Source organism: Callionymus lyra, chromosome 19 (genome assembly GCF_982586985.1).
Source record: "Callionymus lyra chromosome 19, fCalLyr1.hap1.1, whole genome shotgun sequence".
NCBI classification, from domain to species: Eukaryota; Metazoa; Chordata; class Actinopteri; order Syngnathiformes; family Callionymidae; genus Callionymus; species Callionymus lyra.
This window is the reverse complement of record NC_141836.1, coordinates 4,633,317-4,649,380: the sequence shown is the minus strand read 5'-3', so window position 1 is coordinate 4,649,380 and position 16,064 is coordinate 4,633,317. Positions and strand designations below refer to the sequence as shown.

The 16,064-nt window shown below is 39.8% G+C and overlaps 3 protein-coding genes and 1 pseudogene across 5 annotated transcripts in view; 3 read left to right on the top strand and 1 right to left on the bottom strand.

Annotated features, from left to right (window-relative positions):
- Positions 1 to 16,064, top strand: part of itih6 (inter-alpha-trypsin inhibitor heavy chain family member 6) — a 74,411-nt gene that overhangs the window by 45,736 nt on the left and 12,611 nt on the right. The window contains exon 2 of the mRNA XM_087781812.1: positions 14,600 to 14,982. Within this exon, the coding sequence (XP_087637938.1) occupies positions 14,884 to 14,982 (99 nt within the window). The 5' untranslated portion in view covers positions 14,600 to 14,883. The remainder of the gene's footprint in view (positions 1 to 14,599; positions 14,983 to 16,064) is intronic.
- Positions 1,200 to 2,338, top strand: LOC148059075 (P2Y purinoceptor 1-like). Its single transcript, XM_087781817.1, has one exon. The coding sequence runs from the start codon at positions 1,211 to 1,213 to the stop codon at positions 2,168 to 2,170; it is 960 nt and encodes a 319-aa protein (XP_087637943.1). The 5' UTR covers positions 1,200 to 1,210; the 3' UTR covers positions 2,171 to 2,338.
- On the bottom strand, positions 3,705 to 7,949 carry LOC148059074 (UDP-glucuronosyltransferase 1-2 pseudogene; annotated as a pseudogene). Its single transcript, XR_015709421.1, has 3 exons — positions 7,639 to 7,949; positions 6,556 to 6,594; positions 3,705 to 5,558 (listed from the first exon to the last, which is right to left on the bottom strand). The product of XR_015709421.1 is annotated as a UDP-glucuronosyltransferase 1-2 pseudogene (transcript).
- Positions 5,551 to 13,436, top strand: LOC148059073 (6-phosphofructo-2-kinase/fructose-2,6-bisphosphatase-like). 2 transcript variants are annotated; one of them, XM_087781816.1, is made up of 16 exons: positions 5,551 to 5,689; positions 5,758 to 5,824; positions 9,868 to 9,993; positions 10,063 to 10,159; positions 10,224 to 10,290; positions 10,370 to 10,444; positions 10,553 to 10,609; positions 10,797 to 10,918; positions 10,983 to 11,190; positions 11,261 to 11,407; positions 11,472 to 11,576; positions 12,430 to 12,559; positions 12,621 to 12,683; positions 12,750 to 12,814; positions 12,971 to 13,064; positions 13,101 to 13,436. In XM_087781816.1, the coding sequence occupies exons 3-15, from the start codon at positions 9,900 to 9,902 to the stop codon at positions 13,028 to 13,030; spliced, it is 1,290 nt and encodes a 429-aa protein (XP_087637942.1). In that variant the 5' UTR covers positions 5,551 to 5,689; positions 5,758 to 5,824; positions 9,868 to 9,899; the 3' UTR covers positions 13,031 to 13,064; positions 13,101 to 13,436. The 2 variants fall into 2 exon arrangements, with proteins under 2 accessions (XP_087637942.1, XP_087637941.1); XM_087781815.1 differs by having other exon boundaries at positions 12,971 to 13,436.

Genomic DNA, 16,064 nt, shown 5'->3' with positions numbered 1-16,064 from the left:
ATCAACTTTAAAATTCTGGTTCTTACTTTTAGATCTATTCATGGTCAGACCTTCCATCAGTGATCTGATCCAGACTTACACCCCATCTCGGGCTCTGAGGTCTGTGGATCAGAATCTATTGATGGTTCCTCGCACACAGTTCAGGACCAGAGGAGAGAAATCCTTCCAGACTGTTGCTCCTAAACTTTGGAATTATCTCCCTCTGGCTGGGGGTCAGTACGTATGATGGGCGGGGCCTTGGCACCGTAGAGACCGTTGACCGCCCATGTAATACTGCTGGCCCCCCAACTTCCCTCATGACATAGAGGAGGTGGGCTGTGGTTGTTGGGGACGGTCTACAGTTTGAAGATTGGGGGCTGTTCCCGGACGGCTGCAGCCCCATTACCCCCGCCCTGCCAACTAAAAAATAAAAATAAAAAAAAAAGTTTAATGGCATCCCTGCCCACACAACCGTGGCCCCCTGTAACTGGGGGGACTCTCACCGGAAGACCTGAGCCGGTACTTGGCCATTGTTCCCCTGGGCTCATGCGGTGGCGCTCGACCCGGCTACTGGCCGTGTTCACAGGGTATTGGGGGGGCTCCCTCCTTGGCCCATTATCTCCCTCTGTGTTGATGGATATACTGACTCCGTCAAGAAACATCTCGAGACCTTTTTAATTCATGCAGGCTTTTCCCTGATTTTCTGAGACTCCTGTGTTGTTTTTCAAAGTTATATTGACCTATTAATTATATATTTTATTGGGTATATTGATTGTTTAATCGCTTTGTGACCCTGGTCTGGAAAAGCACTCTACAAATATAAATTACTTACTTACTGACTTACTATCTAAATATTTTCATATCTGTATTATTTAGTATTTTTAAAAGTATCTTCTCGCTATTTTATTGTATTTCTCTGAAATAAAGTTCTACCTAATTGATCTGTTTGCACTTTCGTTCTTTTTTCACTTTTGTTCTTTGCTTTTTGTTTGCACTTTGTTCTTCTGTAGGCTGCTGTGTGGAGACTGGAATCCTAATTTCCCAAAGGAATTATCCCAAGCAATCATTAGGTGATAGGTCTGTAGAACCGGCTGACGTTCCACCATTACAGTTGTTGATTCAGTGATAATCAAACGTGCAGAGGCGGGTACTTTGTCAGGAAACCCGGGTTTAACAAGGAGGAAGTGAAACTATACGCTTCACACCGTGGCGACCTTCACATGTGTTTGACATGAGCATCATGAACAGATCCTGCGTCACACTCAATCGGGATTTTGAGTCCAGAGTGCTTCCCTCCATGTACATGCTGGTTTTCTTGATTGGAGTGCCTGCCAACATTTGGGGGTTGAAGTCCCTTCTTCAAAAATGGACCAAACTTGGGCATGTGAATGTTTTTGTCCTGAATCTGGGACTCTCCAATGTGGTGTATCTGCCCACGCTCCCGTTTCTGGTGGCCTACTACTTCATGGACAGCAATTGGATCTTTGGGGAAATCTTTTGTAAGGCGACCAGATTCTGCTTCAACCTGAACCTCTACGGCAGCATCGGCTTCCTCACTTGCATCAGCGTGTACCGTTACCTGGCCATCGTTCATCCCATGAGGGTGATGGGAAGACTCAAGGTCCGGCATTCAGTCGCCATCTCCCTCCTGGTCTGGCTGCTGGTCAGTGCTCAGAGTCTCCCGGACGTTACCTTCCCTAAATCCTATAAGAGGAAGAGCTGTTATCACACCACTACGAAAAAGATGTTGGAGAAATATCTGGCGTACAGTGTTGGGTGGACCCTGACCGGCTTCTGCCTTCCCTTCCTCATCATGATCGGCTGTTATGGGCACATCTTCGCATGCCTGTGTCGCAATAATAACATCGATCGGCTGCTGAAACATCATGTTCTGAAGATGCTCGTCATCATCGTCATCCTCTTCTCCTTCTGCTACACTCCTCACCACCTCTTTAAAAACCTAGACCTCTGGTCCAGAATCCTTGAGAGAAATGGGACGTGCCAATCCTGGTTTAACAGGATCTACGTGGGAAACCAGATCAGTCGTGGACTGGTGTGTCTGAACTTGGCCATCAATCCTCTGGTTTACCTTCACTCACACGAGAGGTCGATGAAACAAATCCAACAGCTGGTCGGCCGAGCTTCACAGGTTTTCTCTTCTTTACTAACCAGATGTTTTTCTTCTACTTAAAGTGTTGAAATAACTTTTGATAAATGTGGCTGATGATGCATTTTAAAATTTAGTTTTTTTTAAACAATCATTTGAACGTTTTTTATAAACACATATATATATATATGCATATATATATAAATTTATATATGTGCATATATATATAAACGTATATGTGTATATATATATATATATATATATATGCATATATATAAATGTATATATGGATATATATATAAACGTATATGTGTATATATATATATATATATATATAGTATATATGTGTATATATATATAAATGTATATGTGTATATATATAGTGTTGGGTGGACGCTGACTGGCTTCTGCCTTCCCTTCCTCATCATGATCGGCTGTTATGTGCACATCTTTGCATACCTTTTGCAATAATAACATATAAGCGCTATATAAATAAATATTACTTACTTACTTACTTACTTACTGTATATATAATGCATTTCAATAATGTTGTACTATTGTACCATTTTGATCTTCTCTCTCTTTGTCATGTTTTTTTAACCTTTAAATCATGAAGCTTCTATTATCAGACTTATTTTCGTAACATTAAGCCCAACGTTTCCTGTTCATCCGGGTGATGTGACACAGATGGCATTTCCTGTCGTCGCTCTTTTAATTTCCAAAGCAGTTTTCACGTAGACGAACAGCCTCTTTCATTAAAGGTGTTAACAATGCTCCATCTGGAGAATATACAATTTAAGCTTTAAGCATCAAAATGTTACAAATAATATTTAAAGGGAACATCAGGCTCCTTTAACGAAACGGTCTCTGGGGCAAAAGAAAAGCCAAAATGTTGCTGCTGTTAAATGTTGTTAAATCCAGGATAGGTCTTTTAAACTTACCCTGCATTTGATTTATACCAGTTGAAGAATAAAAAGGAATTCACAAGTTTCCTCTCGTCAAATCTTCAGCCTCACATCTGATAAAGAGGGACACTATTTGTTCAGGCTTTTCCCTGAATTTCTCGAACTCCTGTGTTGTTCTCAGTATTATCTTGATCTTTAAAGTATGTACTTTTTTGATTGTCTAAGCGCTTTGTGACCCTGGTCTCGAAAAGCGCTATATAAATAAATATTACTTACTTACTTACTTACTTACTTACAAATAAAACAAACATAGATCTAATCTTAGGCGCACAAATGAACAGGAACTACTTATATTAAACAATCAAAAGAATTATCAAAAAATATATACTAAAAAGATCAAGATAACACCGAGAAAAACACAGGAGTCCCAGAAAATCAGGGAAAAGCCTCCACGAGCAAGAAAGTCTTAGATATTTCTTGAAGGAGTCAGTAGATTATCAAACACACAGAGAGAGAGGAAGATCATTCCAAAGCTTAGAAGCAACAGCCTGGAAGGAAATTAAAAAATATTCAATTAAGGTACATATTTTAAGTTGAGTAAATTATCATTAATTATAATTTAGATGACATCAAGTCTTTTAAAACAAATGCAAATAAGCAAATTCTGTGAAGTGCACTTCCTTTCTGCGTCAATCAATCACTCAAGCAAAACATTTCCTCTTTTATTTTGAATCGCTTTATTATAATGTCATTACCGAGTGTGATACAGAAGGAGAAGGATACTGTAGGCTTGACACATTGTTGCAAAGAAAGACATGAGTACTTCATCTTTTCAATTCACCTGACAACATCTGAACATTCCTGCCATGTGCATTTAAAGTTCTAAGAATTGTATCAATTATTATTATTCCCGTTTGGACTTCTTGGTCCTCATCACAGTCTGGACCATCCACCTGCAAGACAGGAACAGGATTGCGACGACAAGCAGAATCACAGTCATTAAAAAGGCCAAGACGTCGACACAGTGGTACGAGTACCACGGTAGCTTGTGCCACTGTGTGCGCAGGTGGGCGGCGCCTTTGTGTCTCGCCACGTATTCGATCCAATAGACGGCGTTCTCCAGAGGCTTCACGGGCTTGTCCAGAAGCAGCTGCGACATCTTGACCATGTTCTTCTTGTATGACTTCTGCGGGTCTAAAATATTCCTCAGCGTGTCGGTCAAGGTGTCCACGTCCACGCTGGTCACTTCGATGAATTCGCCGACGCCTCTGGCCTTCATACGCACCATGTTGTCGAACTGGTCGAAGATGAGGGGGACGCCCAGTACCGGGACGGCGTGGTGAATGGCCTCGTAGAGCCCGTTGGTGCCGCCGTGTGTGACAAAAAGTTTGGTTTTCGGGTGAGCAAGTATGTCGTTCTGGGGCATCCATTCGACCAGCAGGGTGTTGTTCCCCAGAGAGGCGGGTCTTTTCCCGATGTGTCTCCAGACAACCTTCTGAGGAAGTTTGGCGAAAGCTGAAGCAAAGATCTCGGAGTACTCTTGGCCAAGGTCCCCCAGCAGCGTCCCCAGAGTCATGACGACCACGCCGTGCTCCCCAGAGCTCTCCATGAACTGTTGGTACTCGTCTAAGAGGGGCTTGACGGGCCTCACCTGAAACCCGCCCATGTACACCACATTAGGCATCGTCGGTCGAGGAAGATCGAAGGTGAAGTCGATCCTCATCAGCCACAGATCCGCGCCCCTCATGATCTGCAGGACGCTGACGTCCGAGCCAAAGTACTTGTCGCACAGAAGCTGGTACGGCGGGTCGGAGACGTACTGGCGCAGGTACAGCAGGATGGTGTGGTAGATGACATTGGAGACCCTTTCAAAGAAGCCCATCTTGTCCGTTTGTTGTGAGAACAACTGCGGCACGTACGAGAGCGGCGAGGGAGCGATGGCGAAGTGGGCGTCTCCGTTGAAAATCCATCGCACGTTGAAAACCATCGGAAGCTTCAAATAGTGGCCCACCAAAACCCCGCCTGGAAAAACCGGATCGGTCAAGAAGACGTCGTACTCGGCCTTGGAAAGATGCTGAATCAGCGTTTTGTTCTCCAAAATGCTGGAGGCCTGCTGAGCCACGACCACCTGGCTGTCCCTCATCAGGTCGAACAGGACCCTGTAGAATTGCACAAATGCCCAAAGAGTACCCCTGTTCTTCCGGACCTGCAGGTTCTCTTTCAGGTAGCGGTCCATGGCGGACTGGCTCTCGATGGCGTTGGATTGTTCCTGTTCGACGGTGATGGAGGTGTAGAAGGGGGAGACTTCAGAGACGTACCAGCTTCGTGACGAACGCAGCACCGTGACTTCGTGTCCGTTGGCATGCAGCGCCTCCACGATGATCTTCATGTTCAGCCAGTGGCTGCCGTCCACGGGGAAAACCAACACTTTGTGTCCATCGCAAGTGCAGCTGAAGGATGCGATCGCCAAGAGGATCACCAGAACCCGGGGGAGCTCCATCCTGTGGTTGAGGCCCAGATCAAACCCAGATTAGGAAATCGAGATTGGGGGGAGGGTCCGGGGGGATCTGACGTAACACAGAGAACAGGATTTAAGGCTATATATTTTCAGAAAGTCAGTTCTGGAAAATAAACTTTTGTTATAATTTTTCAACTGATACATAAAGGAAAACGAGGCGCAAAACTCAACCTACACAAGGTATGTTTACAATTAATGCCAATAAAAATGAACATGAACTAAATGTTGCTGTCTCTCTCTGACCGTAGGGGAAAGTGACCTCACATGGACCCCAAGCCAAACTTTGACCAGGTCTGCATACTAGACCTAAACTTTGTAAGTACATTTTTATTCTCTGTCTTTGATGAAATGTCCTTTTGTTTGTTTACATTTTTATATATTTTTTATTGGAAAATTAATTCAGACACATTCATTATTATAATAATTAAATAAAGTAATTTCCCTTTTAATAAATTCTTCTTATTTATTAATTTTTTCAGTTTGATTTCCTGTTTTTCTTATATTTTTAATGACTGAATCTAAAATATTTTTACCTTACCCAAAAAGCGAGCAGTCATTTTAAGTTACGGTTATTTTGAATTAAAACTATTCTTGAATCTTTTTTTTTTTACTGAATGACATGTTTTTTTCCATTGTTAGAGTCTTTCAAACATTCAAAATAAAACATATAAATGACAGACTTTTCGGAACCTGTACAGGAAGCTCTAACACTGAGTCAAACATTTACACACACAGTCACACACACCGATGGCATTTTAAACCAGAACTTAGTTAAGCCAAGTGTTGAATATTCTGGTTACATTATCATAACATTTCCATTACTTTATTTCTTCATTTTGTTCATTAAAAAGTGACTAGTGATAAAAATAAAAAATAAATCCTTTCAATGAATCTTTTCTACCAACAATTATTGCTTCATCTGATAGCGGGTCACTGACTCTTCAGGAGACTAAGCGGCAACATAAGCACATTTCATATCTACCAGCAGGATTTCCTGCAAAGAAAACAAGATTTAATCTAGCAAGTCTAGCAAAGAACCTCCTTACCTCAGCTCTGCTCGGCAACTGACTCCACGACTCTTCTCCCTACAAGACAGAGCATGTCAGTCAATGGATAAACAGGTGGTTCCACAGGTTAACGTTTAGCTTTTTGGGAACTAAAGTTTATCCTAAACACCGAGGGGCGTCTCGTGGCCGGGCTGTCCAATAACCAGGGTCAGTCGGGGCCCAGGATCCTGACTTGACAAAGCTTCAGATGGATTAAAGATTTCCAGCGAAAAGTCTTTTTCGTTACAAATTACAAAGACAAGTAAATTATCTTATTATATTGAAATTCAAGTTATACTAAATGAACAATTTGTGAAATGTACATTTTAATTTTTATAATCATTCGACATCTTCCATTAGAAACTAAGTTAAAACAGTTTTATTTGAAAGAAAAATAGCTAATTAACCTTTGTTGTTTCTTTTCCACTTTATAATGTTGTCTTTATATATATAAATATATATATAAGTAAGTAAGTAATTTATATTTATAGAGCCCTTTTCTAGACCAGGGTCACATGATATACTTAAATGTTTATCTTTTTAATTGTGTGGTTTTTTACAATTGTTTTGCTAATTTATCTCGACAAATAAATGGTTTCAGTGTCATTTAAAGTGCATATTTAAATTCCCATGTATTAATATGACAATCATTTAATAAAATATCAATATTTTATGATAGAATTGTATATGAAGTTATAGTGTGATTTAATTTTATGACTTTTTTCCTCATTTCTAATACGTCCTGGTTTATGTTAGTGATACATAGTAAGCATTAATGGCTAATAATTATAGTTTTGTTTTGTTTTTTTAAAACAAAGACCCCCGAAACATCACACCTTCATGGTGAACAAATCAATCGGGGCACAGGGAGACCCCCCTGTATGCAAATGAGTCATTGATCATCATTAATCAAGCAGGACTTCAGGTTCAGGTCAATGTCAAGTGAGAGTCGAACACAAAATTGAACACAAGGAACATTTCCATCTGTACACGAGCCCCCACACTCACATTCCTAACGCTCAAATACCACAGAAAATAAGATCCATATGTGGCAGGAAAAAAAACAGTTTTAAGATTTCTCACCAGTGATGGATTTTTCTCAAAGACACACTTGGTGAGAACCAGCAGACGGAATCTGAAGATCTCCGGGACGAGCCACTCGGAACAGTCTGTATCCAAACAGCGACCGATCAGGACACAAATTTAAGGCTGAGACCCCAAAGGAGCCCAGAGGGGAAAAGGGGCGGTCCAGTTGTGAGTCCTGCTGAGGCATGTGAGAGAAGTCACATGACCCCCCGTAACAATCAAATCCTTAGGATTTTTAGGGAAACTGTGCCACTGTGTACCAAAAGCACACGGAAGGAAAAGCTGTTTTTCATGCCTGGTGTGAAACAGATCAGACTTTATTGCTCAAACCACACACTCTCTTCGTGACACATGTGGTCAGCAGAGAACTTTAGAAACTGTTGTGGTTGTTGTTGTTGTTTTCAACATTTCCGTCACTATCGAGACAGAATTTTCCAAAGCACGACAAATACACGTCATTAATGCTTTATCTTCAACAGGATCATTTATGACTTTACACCTCGAGTCAATTCATTCTATTTCTGACTCAAAAAGAATTATATATTTATCTGTTGAATATTGAATGGTTGGATTTATCATTTTAAATGTTGAAACTTTAACACTTTTTTTCATTAATTGAAAATAAAAAAAATTGTATATTAATAGGTGATAGGTGATTTGAAAACATATTTACATTTTCAAAATGAATCAACGTTTTAGTTAGTGTTATCTCAGGGTCAAGGCGACCCGAAGGCCCGAAAACAAATGTGTTTGTAGCATCCCTTGTGTTGTCTCTGGGTCCAGGTGAACGACCTCCTTGGCTTCCATAAATACTTATGCAGTGGTGAAGCTCGTTCATCTTGACCCAGAGACAACACAAGGGATACCACAAACACATTTGTTTCCGGGCCTTCGGGTCACCTTGACCCTGAGAAAGCACCAGGACACTTGGGTTGCGTTTACAACACTGACGATAAAAGTGTCTGAGTCTGAAATAGCTCTATGAAAAAAACAAATGATGTTCAGTTATTGTTTTTGCCTGCATAGTGCTACACAGCGCCATCTACTGGGGGCACAGCCCCACCTGACCCTAATGTAAATTTTAGAAATAACTCATGAGAAATTTAACCTACAGACGTCATCTTGAACATTTTTATTATCTCATTTGTTGTAAATTCTTTGGTAGACCCAGTAGTGTAAAAGGAAAAAAAAACAAAACTTGGCGATTTAAGATAATTTGAAGCTGGATTTAATCTTCATCTCAGTGCTCAAGTGATTGAACATTGAGGTGAGAAACCGTTGAAGTCTGATCAGAATGAAGAAGAAGCTTCTGTGCGTCTCACATGTTGTGTGTTCATGTCTGTGTGAACTCTGCTCCTGGCAATCAGTAAAGGACAAACCCTGGTCTCTCGCTATCAGATGTCGGCGCGTCATGACAGGAGATTGCTAGGCCGGGGGTGGGAAAGGGGGGTCTCCAGACGCCGTCTTTTAAAATAAGCCGCAGTTGCTCCTCCGTCTTCTGCTCAACATGGAGCTCCAGCAGGAACACGTGAGGCTCCACAGGTGTGACAGTGCAGGTGAGATCTGCTGCTCGGTGACCCGCGTCTGCAACAGCGGGTCACAAGGATTAATGTTTGCTCGACCTGTTTTCTCAGAGCTGTTCATTTATAGAGGAGAGCGACTCACTTCATGAATGTGTTTCCATGTCAAGTGAGAAACACGTCACCAACTCTGTTGGAATTATACCCACGAGCACTTGTGTACTTTCATACTACACTCAACGTGTGTGTAGACGTGTGCGTCCTGAACTCTGTCAATGTATGTTGTGTGTGTCGGGGACAGACTGAGTGAATGACATCAGCTGTTTTCTGCAGCAGCTGGTCATGTGATCTGTTATCTTATAAATATGGGGAAATGTGAAACTGGACTCTGGAGAAACTGGAGTTTTCCATATGCACTTCTACCACATGAGCACAGGGGGGCGGTGTGGAGCTGACTTAGAAAAAAAACGATAAAACTGGTCACTGAGAATTTTACTTTTAAATCTTTATTAATAGACAATATAGAATGATTACTTTTTTTTTATTATTTTAGTCTTAATTATGTCTTTTTTTTCGTTTTTGTTTTCTAAAATTTTGAATGGAAATTTCAGTCTAGATTATTATCTTTCATTTATTTCATCTGTTTTGTATAATTAATCGACAAATGCTGAGGTTTTCTCTAAACATCTATTTATTTTCTTTTCAGCCTCGGTGCCACAGCTCTGTAACTCTCCAACCATGATCGTGATGGTGGGACTCCCGGCCCGAGGGAAGACCTACATCTCCAAGAAGCTCACACGCTACCTGAACTGGATTGGAGTTCCCACCAAAAGTAGGTGATTTTAAAATTGTCATTTTGCTGTCGATATCATTCAAAATGTCTCTTTTTTCTTCCCTCCAGTGTTTAACGTGGGTCAGTATCGCAGGCAGGCGGTGAAGACCTACAAGAACTTTGAGTTCTTCAAACCTGACAACCAGGAGGCGATGAGAATACGCAAGTATGTTCAACGATCGTTCGATTCACAAACTTTGTTCATTTGCTGACTCGTGTTTCTCTCCCAGAGAATGTGCAGCCGCCGCTCTCAAAGACGTCGCCGCCTATTTCTCAAAAGAAAAAGGACAAGTAGCTGTACGTAAACCATAATCACTAAACCCTGACAAACCTTACCTGTGAGAGTCAACCGAGCTGATAGAACTCTGATGTTCAGGTGTTCGACGCCACCAACACCACGAGGGAGAGACGAGCCATCATCGTCGCAGTGGCCAAAGAAAGAGGCTACAAGGCGAGTAGGTGTGAAAGTTTCATCTCCGTATTCCTCGTCAAAAGTAAAGAAATACGACGTATTTGCTCGTCTACAGATGTGAGGGTTGAATTCTTATTTTGTTTCCAGGTGTTTTTTGTGGAGTCGATCTGTGAGGATCCAGACATCATCGCAGAAAACATCAAAGTGAGGACATTTATTATTAGTATCAGAAAAAGTAAATCCTCAAAATATACATGTATAAAACTATACAGATTGGTTGATATTATTCCATTTCTGTTGCTTTTATTTCCATATTTTCACGACTGACTCTGTATTTATTTACATTATAGCAGAGTTTTGCATGTAGCCATTAACTCGGTCTTTATCTCAGCAAGTAAAGTTCGGGAGTCCGGACTATGTGGACCGGGACATCGATGAAGCCATGGCAGATTTCTTCCAGCGGATCGAGTGCTACAGGTCCAGCTACGTGCCGATCGACGACGAGAAGGACAGGTACTGACCCGCGAGCCCAGTTCACTGGCGTCAGGATCCATTTAAAACTGGAATGTTCTGACAGGAAACTGTCCTACATCAAGATCTTCGAGGTGGGCAAACGCTACCTGGTGAACCAGGTCCAGGACCACATCCAGGGCCGGATCGTCTACTACCTGATGAACATCCACGTCACGCCCAGAACCATCTACCTGAGCCGCCACGGAGAGAGTGAGCTCAACCTGGAGGGACGGATCGGAGGAGACTCCGGTCTGTCGCCTCGAGGACACCAGGTCCAGTACCTTCATTGTTGCTCATCTTCGTTTCTCCCGATGCTGACCTTCAAACCTTGGGTTCCTCCAGTACGCCGCGGAGTTGTCAAAGTTCCTGAAGAGCCAGAGGATCTTGAACCTGAAGGTCTGGACCAGCCACATGAAGAGGACCATCCAGACGGCCGAGGGTCTGGGAGTCCAGTACGAGCAGTGGAAGGCTCTGAACGAGATCGATGCCGTGAGTTTGACCCTTGACCCGTGGGATGTTTCTGAGGCGTTCAACTGACAACCTGTTCTCTCAGGGCGTGTGCGAGGAGATGACCTACGAGGAGATTCAGCAGAAGTTTCCGGAAGAGTTTGCGCTTCGTGACCAGGACAAGTACCGCTATCGATACCCGAAGGGCGAGGTAGATATTAGTTTGACTTTAAATCAGACCCTTTGGTTATATATACATACAAATGAATAAATATATGATGAACATCTTATCTTTTCTAAAGAGCATGACGGCAACTTTTAAATACAATACTTTCTCTTTTTATTTTTTTGTTTCTGTGTTTCTTATCAAAACGCTCTTAAATACTAGTTTCTCGATCACTATTTGCCAATATTTGAACGCTTTAAACCAAAATATGCATCAAATAATTCATTAACATTAAGATAAATTATAACAATAAAAAACATTCCAATCAAATAACGATGTTAAGATTATTACTTTTAATCATGGGTTGAATATAATAAAACTGTTTTTGAATCTTCTTTTGAGAGTATTATAATAAATAATATTCTAAAGATGATTTGTCTGTTTAGTGATTGCTTTGATAAAACGTTTAGTTTTCATGTGAGTGTCAGTGAAAAGGAGGGATTTGATTTATTACAGCGTCGGTGATTACTTTGGCGTTTTATGAGTTTTCAATTAAGTTTTTTCTTAAAAAAAAAAAAGATGTAAAACGTTGCAAACAATAAAAAAAAACATTCAAGAAATACGTACACCAAAAAAAAAAGGAGACTGTCAAAGCAACTCTAGTTGAATATTAAGGATAAAGGACTTATAAGTGGGGTACCCCAAGGCTCTGTCTTAGGTCATCATCTTTTTCCTTTCCAATAGAAGCCTACATACCGCTCCCTGCATGGATTTCTTTTCTCAAAAACGAAAAAAAAAAGTTTACTGGTCTAGCTTGAGTGATTGATGTTTCTTTTTTTGCATCTTATTTCAATTAAACTTCAATAAATTCCTACTCACTGAAGAAGTTTCTCCTCAGTCCTACGAAGACATGGTGCACCGCCTGGAGCCGGTCATCATGGAGCTGGAGCGGCAGGAGAATGTTCTGGTCGTCTGCCACCAGGCGGTGATGCGCTGCCTCCTGGCGTACTTCCTGGACAAGCCTGCGGGTAAAAGAACCGACGTCTTCTCCCCCCTGATGTTTCTCACTCTTCCTCCTCTCACCTGAAGACCAGCTTCCATACCTGCGCTGTCCTCTGCACACCGTGCTCAAGCTCACGCCCATCGCCTACGGTAACGACTGACGTCTGCGACGTGTCGTCAGGTTTGATCTGGTTTTCTGCCTTTTTCTCACCGCAGGCTGTGAAGTGGAGTCTTTCTTCCTCAACATCGAAGCTGTGAACACGCACAGGGAGAGGCCCTCGGTCAGTTTAAACATTTTAATAACCCTTTGATATACATGTCAGGATATAATCTGCAGTTATTCCACGCCGTGGTTTATTATTGAGCAGAAATATTGCTGAACTGAAACCAAAATACAAGTTTCTTTAAGATGGTTGTGTTTGTTTGTGTGGACGCAGAACGTGGATGTCAGCAGGAATCCAGAAGAAGCTCTTCAGACAGTTCCTGACCACGTCTGACACACACTCGGGTGATACCACGGATCAAACCATCGACGCTTTTGTTCGTCCACAGACGCTGCTGAGCTTCTCCACTGGAGTCTGTTTTTTAAAGCCAGTTTGCGGTGGTCAGTGTCTCTACAGAGTCAGCTGTCGAGGGATCGTTGTAACAACACATTTGACAGTGAAGAGAAGGTGCGACACTTAAGTACTCAGATGGTAATGATGGTATTTTCTGTTTATCAAATATTTTTAGCAATAATATGGAATATACTGTATTATTTAACTTATAATGAAAAACAATGTTTTATGTTTACGTGATTCCCCAACAAGCCATAGAATTCAACGTTGTTTATTGTTAATTTGCTTTATGTTGTAAAAAAAATGTAATGGGTTCAGAATACCTCGAATAAATATTACAAATACATTTTTTCATGAATTATAAACAAAAGAGATTTGTTTACTAACTTGACTTTTGTATTTTTACTTTTTTTTTTTTTTGTATGTTACTGAGACCAACCATTTTTTTTTTCTTTTTTAATGTTTAAATTTGATTCATGTTAGAAATACAAATTTCTCAATCTATTAATTAATTTAAAATATTAGAAATTGAAATTTAGCTCCACTTGGAAAATAATTACAATGTCATGTTTGTTGTGGTCCAATTGTGTAGAGGTAGATTTGTTTTTCGTTATTATTATTACCCTGGTCTAGAAAGGCGCTATATAAATAAAGATTATTATTATTATTATTATTATTATTATTATTATTATTATTATTATTATTATTATTATTATTATTATTATTATTTTAAGTTGCGTCAATTAAAAAGGAAAGTTGCTTTAATAAAAAAAATTACAAAAAAAAACGATGTTCAATTCCATTCATGAAATACAATATAAAAATATATTTTTTAAATCGATTAAAAAAAGTTTATTCTTTTTAATTGATTTTTTTTGGATTAAAGTTATCTTTGAAGTGAATATTGTTTTAAAGGGTTTTCCTTATTGATGCAACTTTTTTTATTAGAAATGTTTTTTTCACTTTTGATTGAAAATGTTTTATCAAAGTAACTTTTATTTTTGATTGAAGAAACTTTTATTATTAATTATTGATGAACTATCAATTAAAAACGAAATATATATATACGTTCATACAACTGCGCATGCGCCACACGGAGGCGCTCCATTAGCACGTCACGTGCCACTTGTGTTCCTAGCAAAGGTAAGATGCTGTAATGTTGTAGAAAACTTGTTTTATTTTCCATCATTTTGTTAAACAGACAATTTTAAACTTGTCATTAGTCATGTCCCGTGTGTTTGTCTGCGTTATTTCCTGTTGTTTTATATTTTACGTGAAAGTTTTGTTTTTGATTTGTGCTAAGCTAGCTGCTGCCTCAAATAAGATAGCTAATTTAAATTTTCGCCTTTTATTTTAGTTGTAGTTTTCTATAACATATGTGTTTTTATTTGTATTTGTTTTTGGATTTTTACGGGATTCTTTTTTTTTTTTTAACTTGATTTGTTGTATTTCCTGTGAATGTCCACAAGGGGGCGCAGTTTGGGTGGCACTCCGGTTGTGGGTCCTCAGGTAGTGGGCAGTTCAGGGGTTAATAATCCCCCGTTTCCCTCCTGGTGGCAACAGTTCGCGAAATTTCTGGAGCCCCGTGAAGACAAACAACCAGCCCGAGTCTGAACTTGACTTTCCAGTCGCTGCTTGGATTATAAAGACAATAATCTGAATATAATCTGTTTTTTTTCCCCTGAGTTGACGTGAGGACGAAACAGGGGGATTTGTTAACCAACATGTGAGGGCGAAAGAAGAAAGTTAAACTAAAAAAAAGACTCGTCAACAAGTCTTGATCCAAAAAAAAAATGGAGGTGAAAATCTTTTTTCTTTTCATGACTTTCTACTTGAGAGAAGGATTATCTCACGATTACAGAGCGGAGCTGGGATCAGATCTACTGCTGCAGGTGAGATTCTCTAGATAAACTGTCCTGAATAATCCTCAGTAACAAGTCATTTTTACTGTCTCACTTTTATAATGAACATGTACAATTATATTTATGGTTGCTGTAAATCATATTAATAATCATGTATATATATCAGGTTTGTTCATATTTATTTTTTCTAATTATTAAAACATAAACAAGATTAAAATATTTGTATTCTTGTGTACTGGATGGATTGATTCGTACTAATTAAAAGGAATAACTTTTGAAAATATATATAGATATAGTCATAAGGTCAGATGGGGAGGAAGAAAAGACGGAGGAAATGGAAGTAAACAACTATTGATTCATTAGTTAATTCAATATATTATCGATTGGAATTGAGCTCGTAACATGACTCGACATGTCAATCAAACTGTAATGTTGATTGTGGTCCAACTGTATTGAGGTTGATTTGTTTCTTTATAAATTAAATTTAAAAAGTTCCAAACGATCAAAAAGGAAAGTTGCTTTAATTCAAATATATAATATATATATTGCAGTCAAAAACAATTTAAAGCGAATGGTTAGATTAGAAAAAGTTGCTTGGATTCAATCAAAATTCAAAATTCAGTTTAAAATATTTATTTATATTGAAACTGATGTCTATGATTATGAAGTAAAGTAGTAGGAAGAAAATGATTCTAACAGAAAAGTACTTGAAACAAATATCATTTTAATGTTTTCTTCAATTTATAAAATCACGACTCTCGACTTCTTCTCAACAGTTTTTTTTCTTTTCAATGATGCCTAAAATACTATTTATATGATAAAATGATTGAAAATATATGACGAAGAATGACACATGATGACGAAACACTTGAGCGAGCAAGAGAGAGAGAGAGAGGAGGGTAATCCCTCCTTCACTGCGGGATTAAAGGTGCGACTGTCCCGGTGTGTTGGTCTTCAGTTCCCAGCAGCGTCGCACGGACCTGCGGCTCTGTTGACACAGTGACAGCGTTTGTGCCAGACTAACATTTGAACCGTGGTCGGCGTTCCCGCTGTACAGTGAGGGCATTTATTTCCAGTTCCACTTCCCCTTCGCGTCCATGAATGGCTTTGAT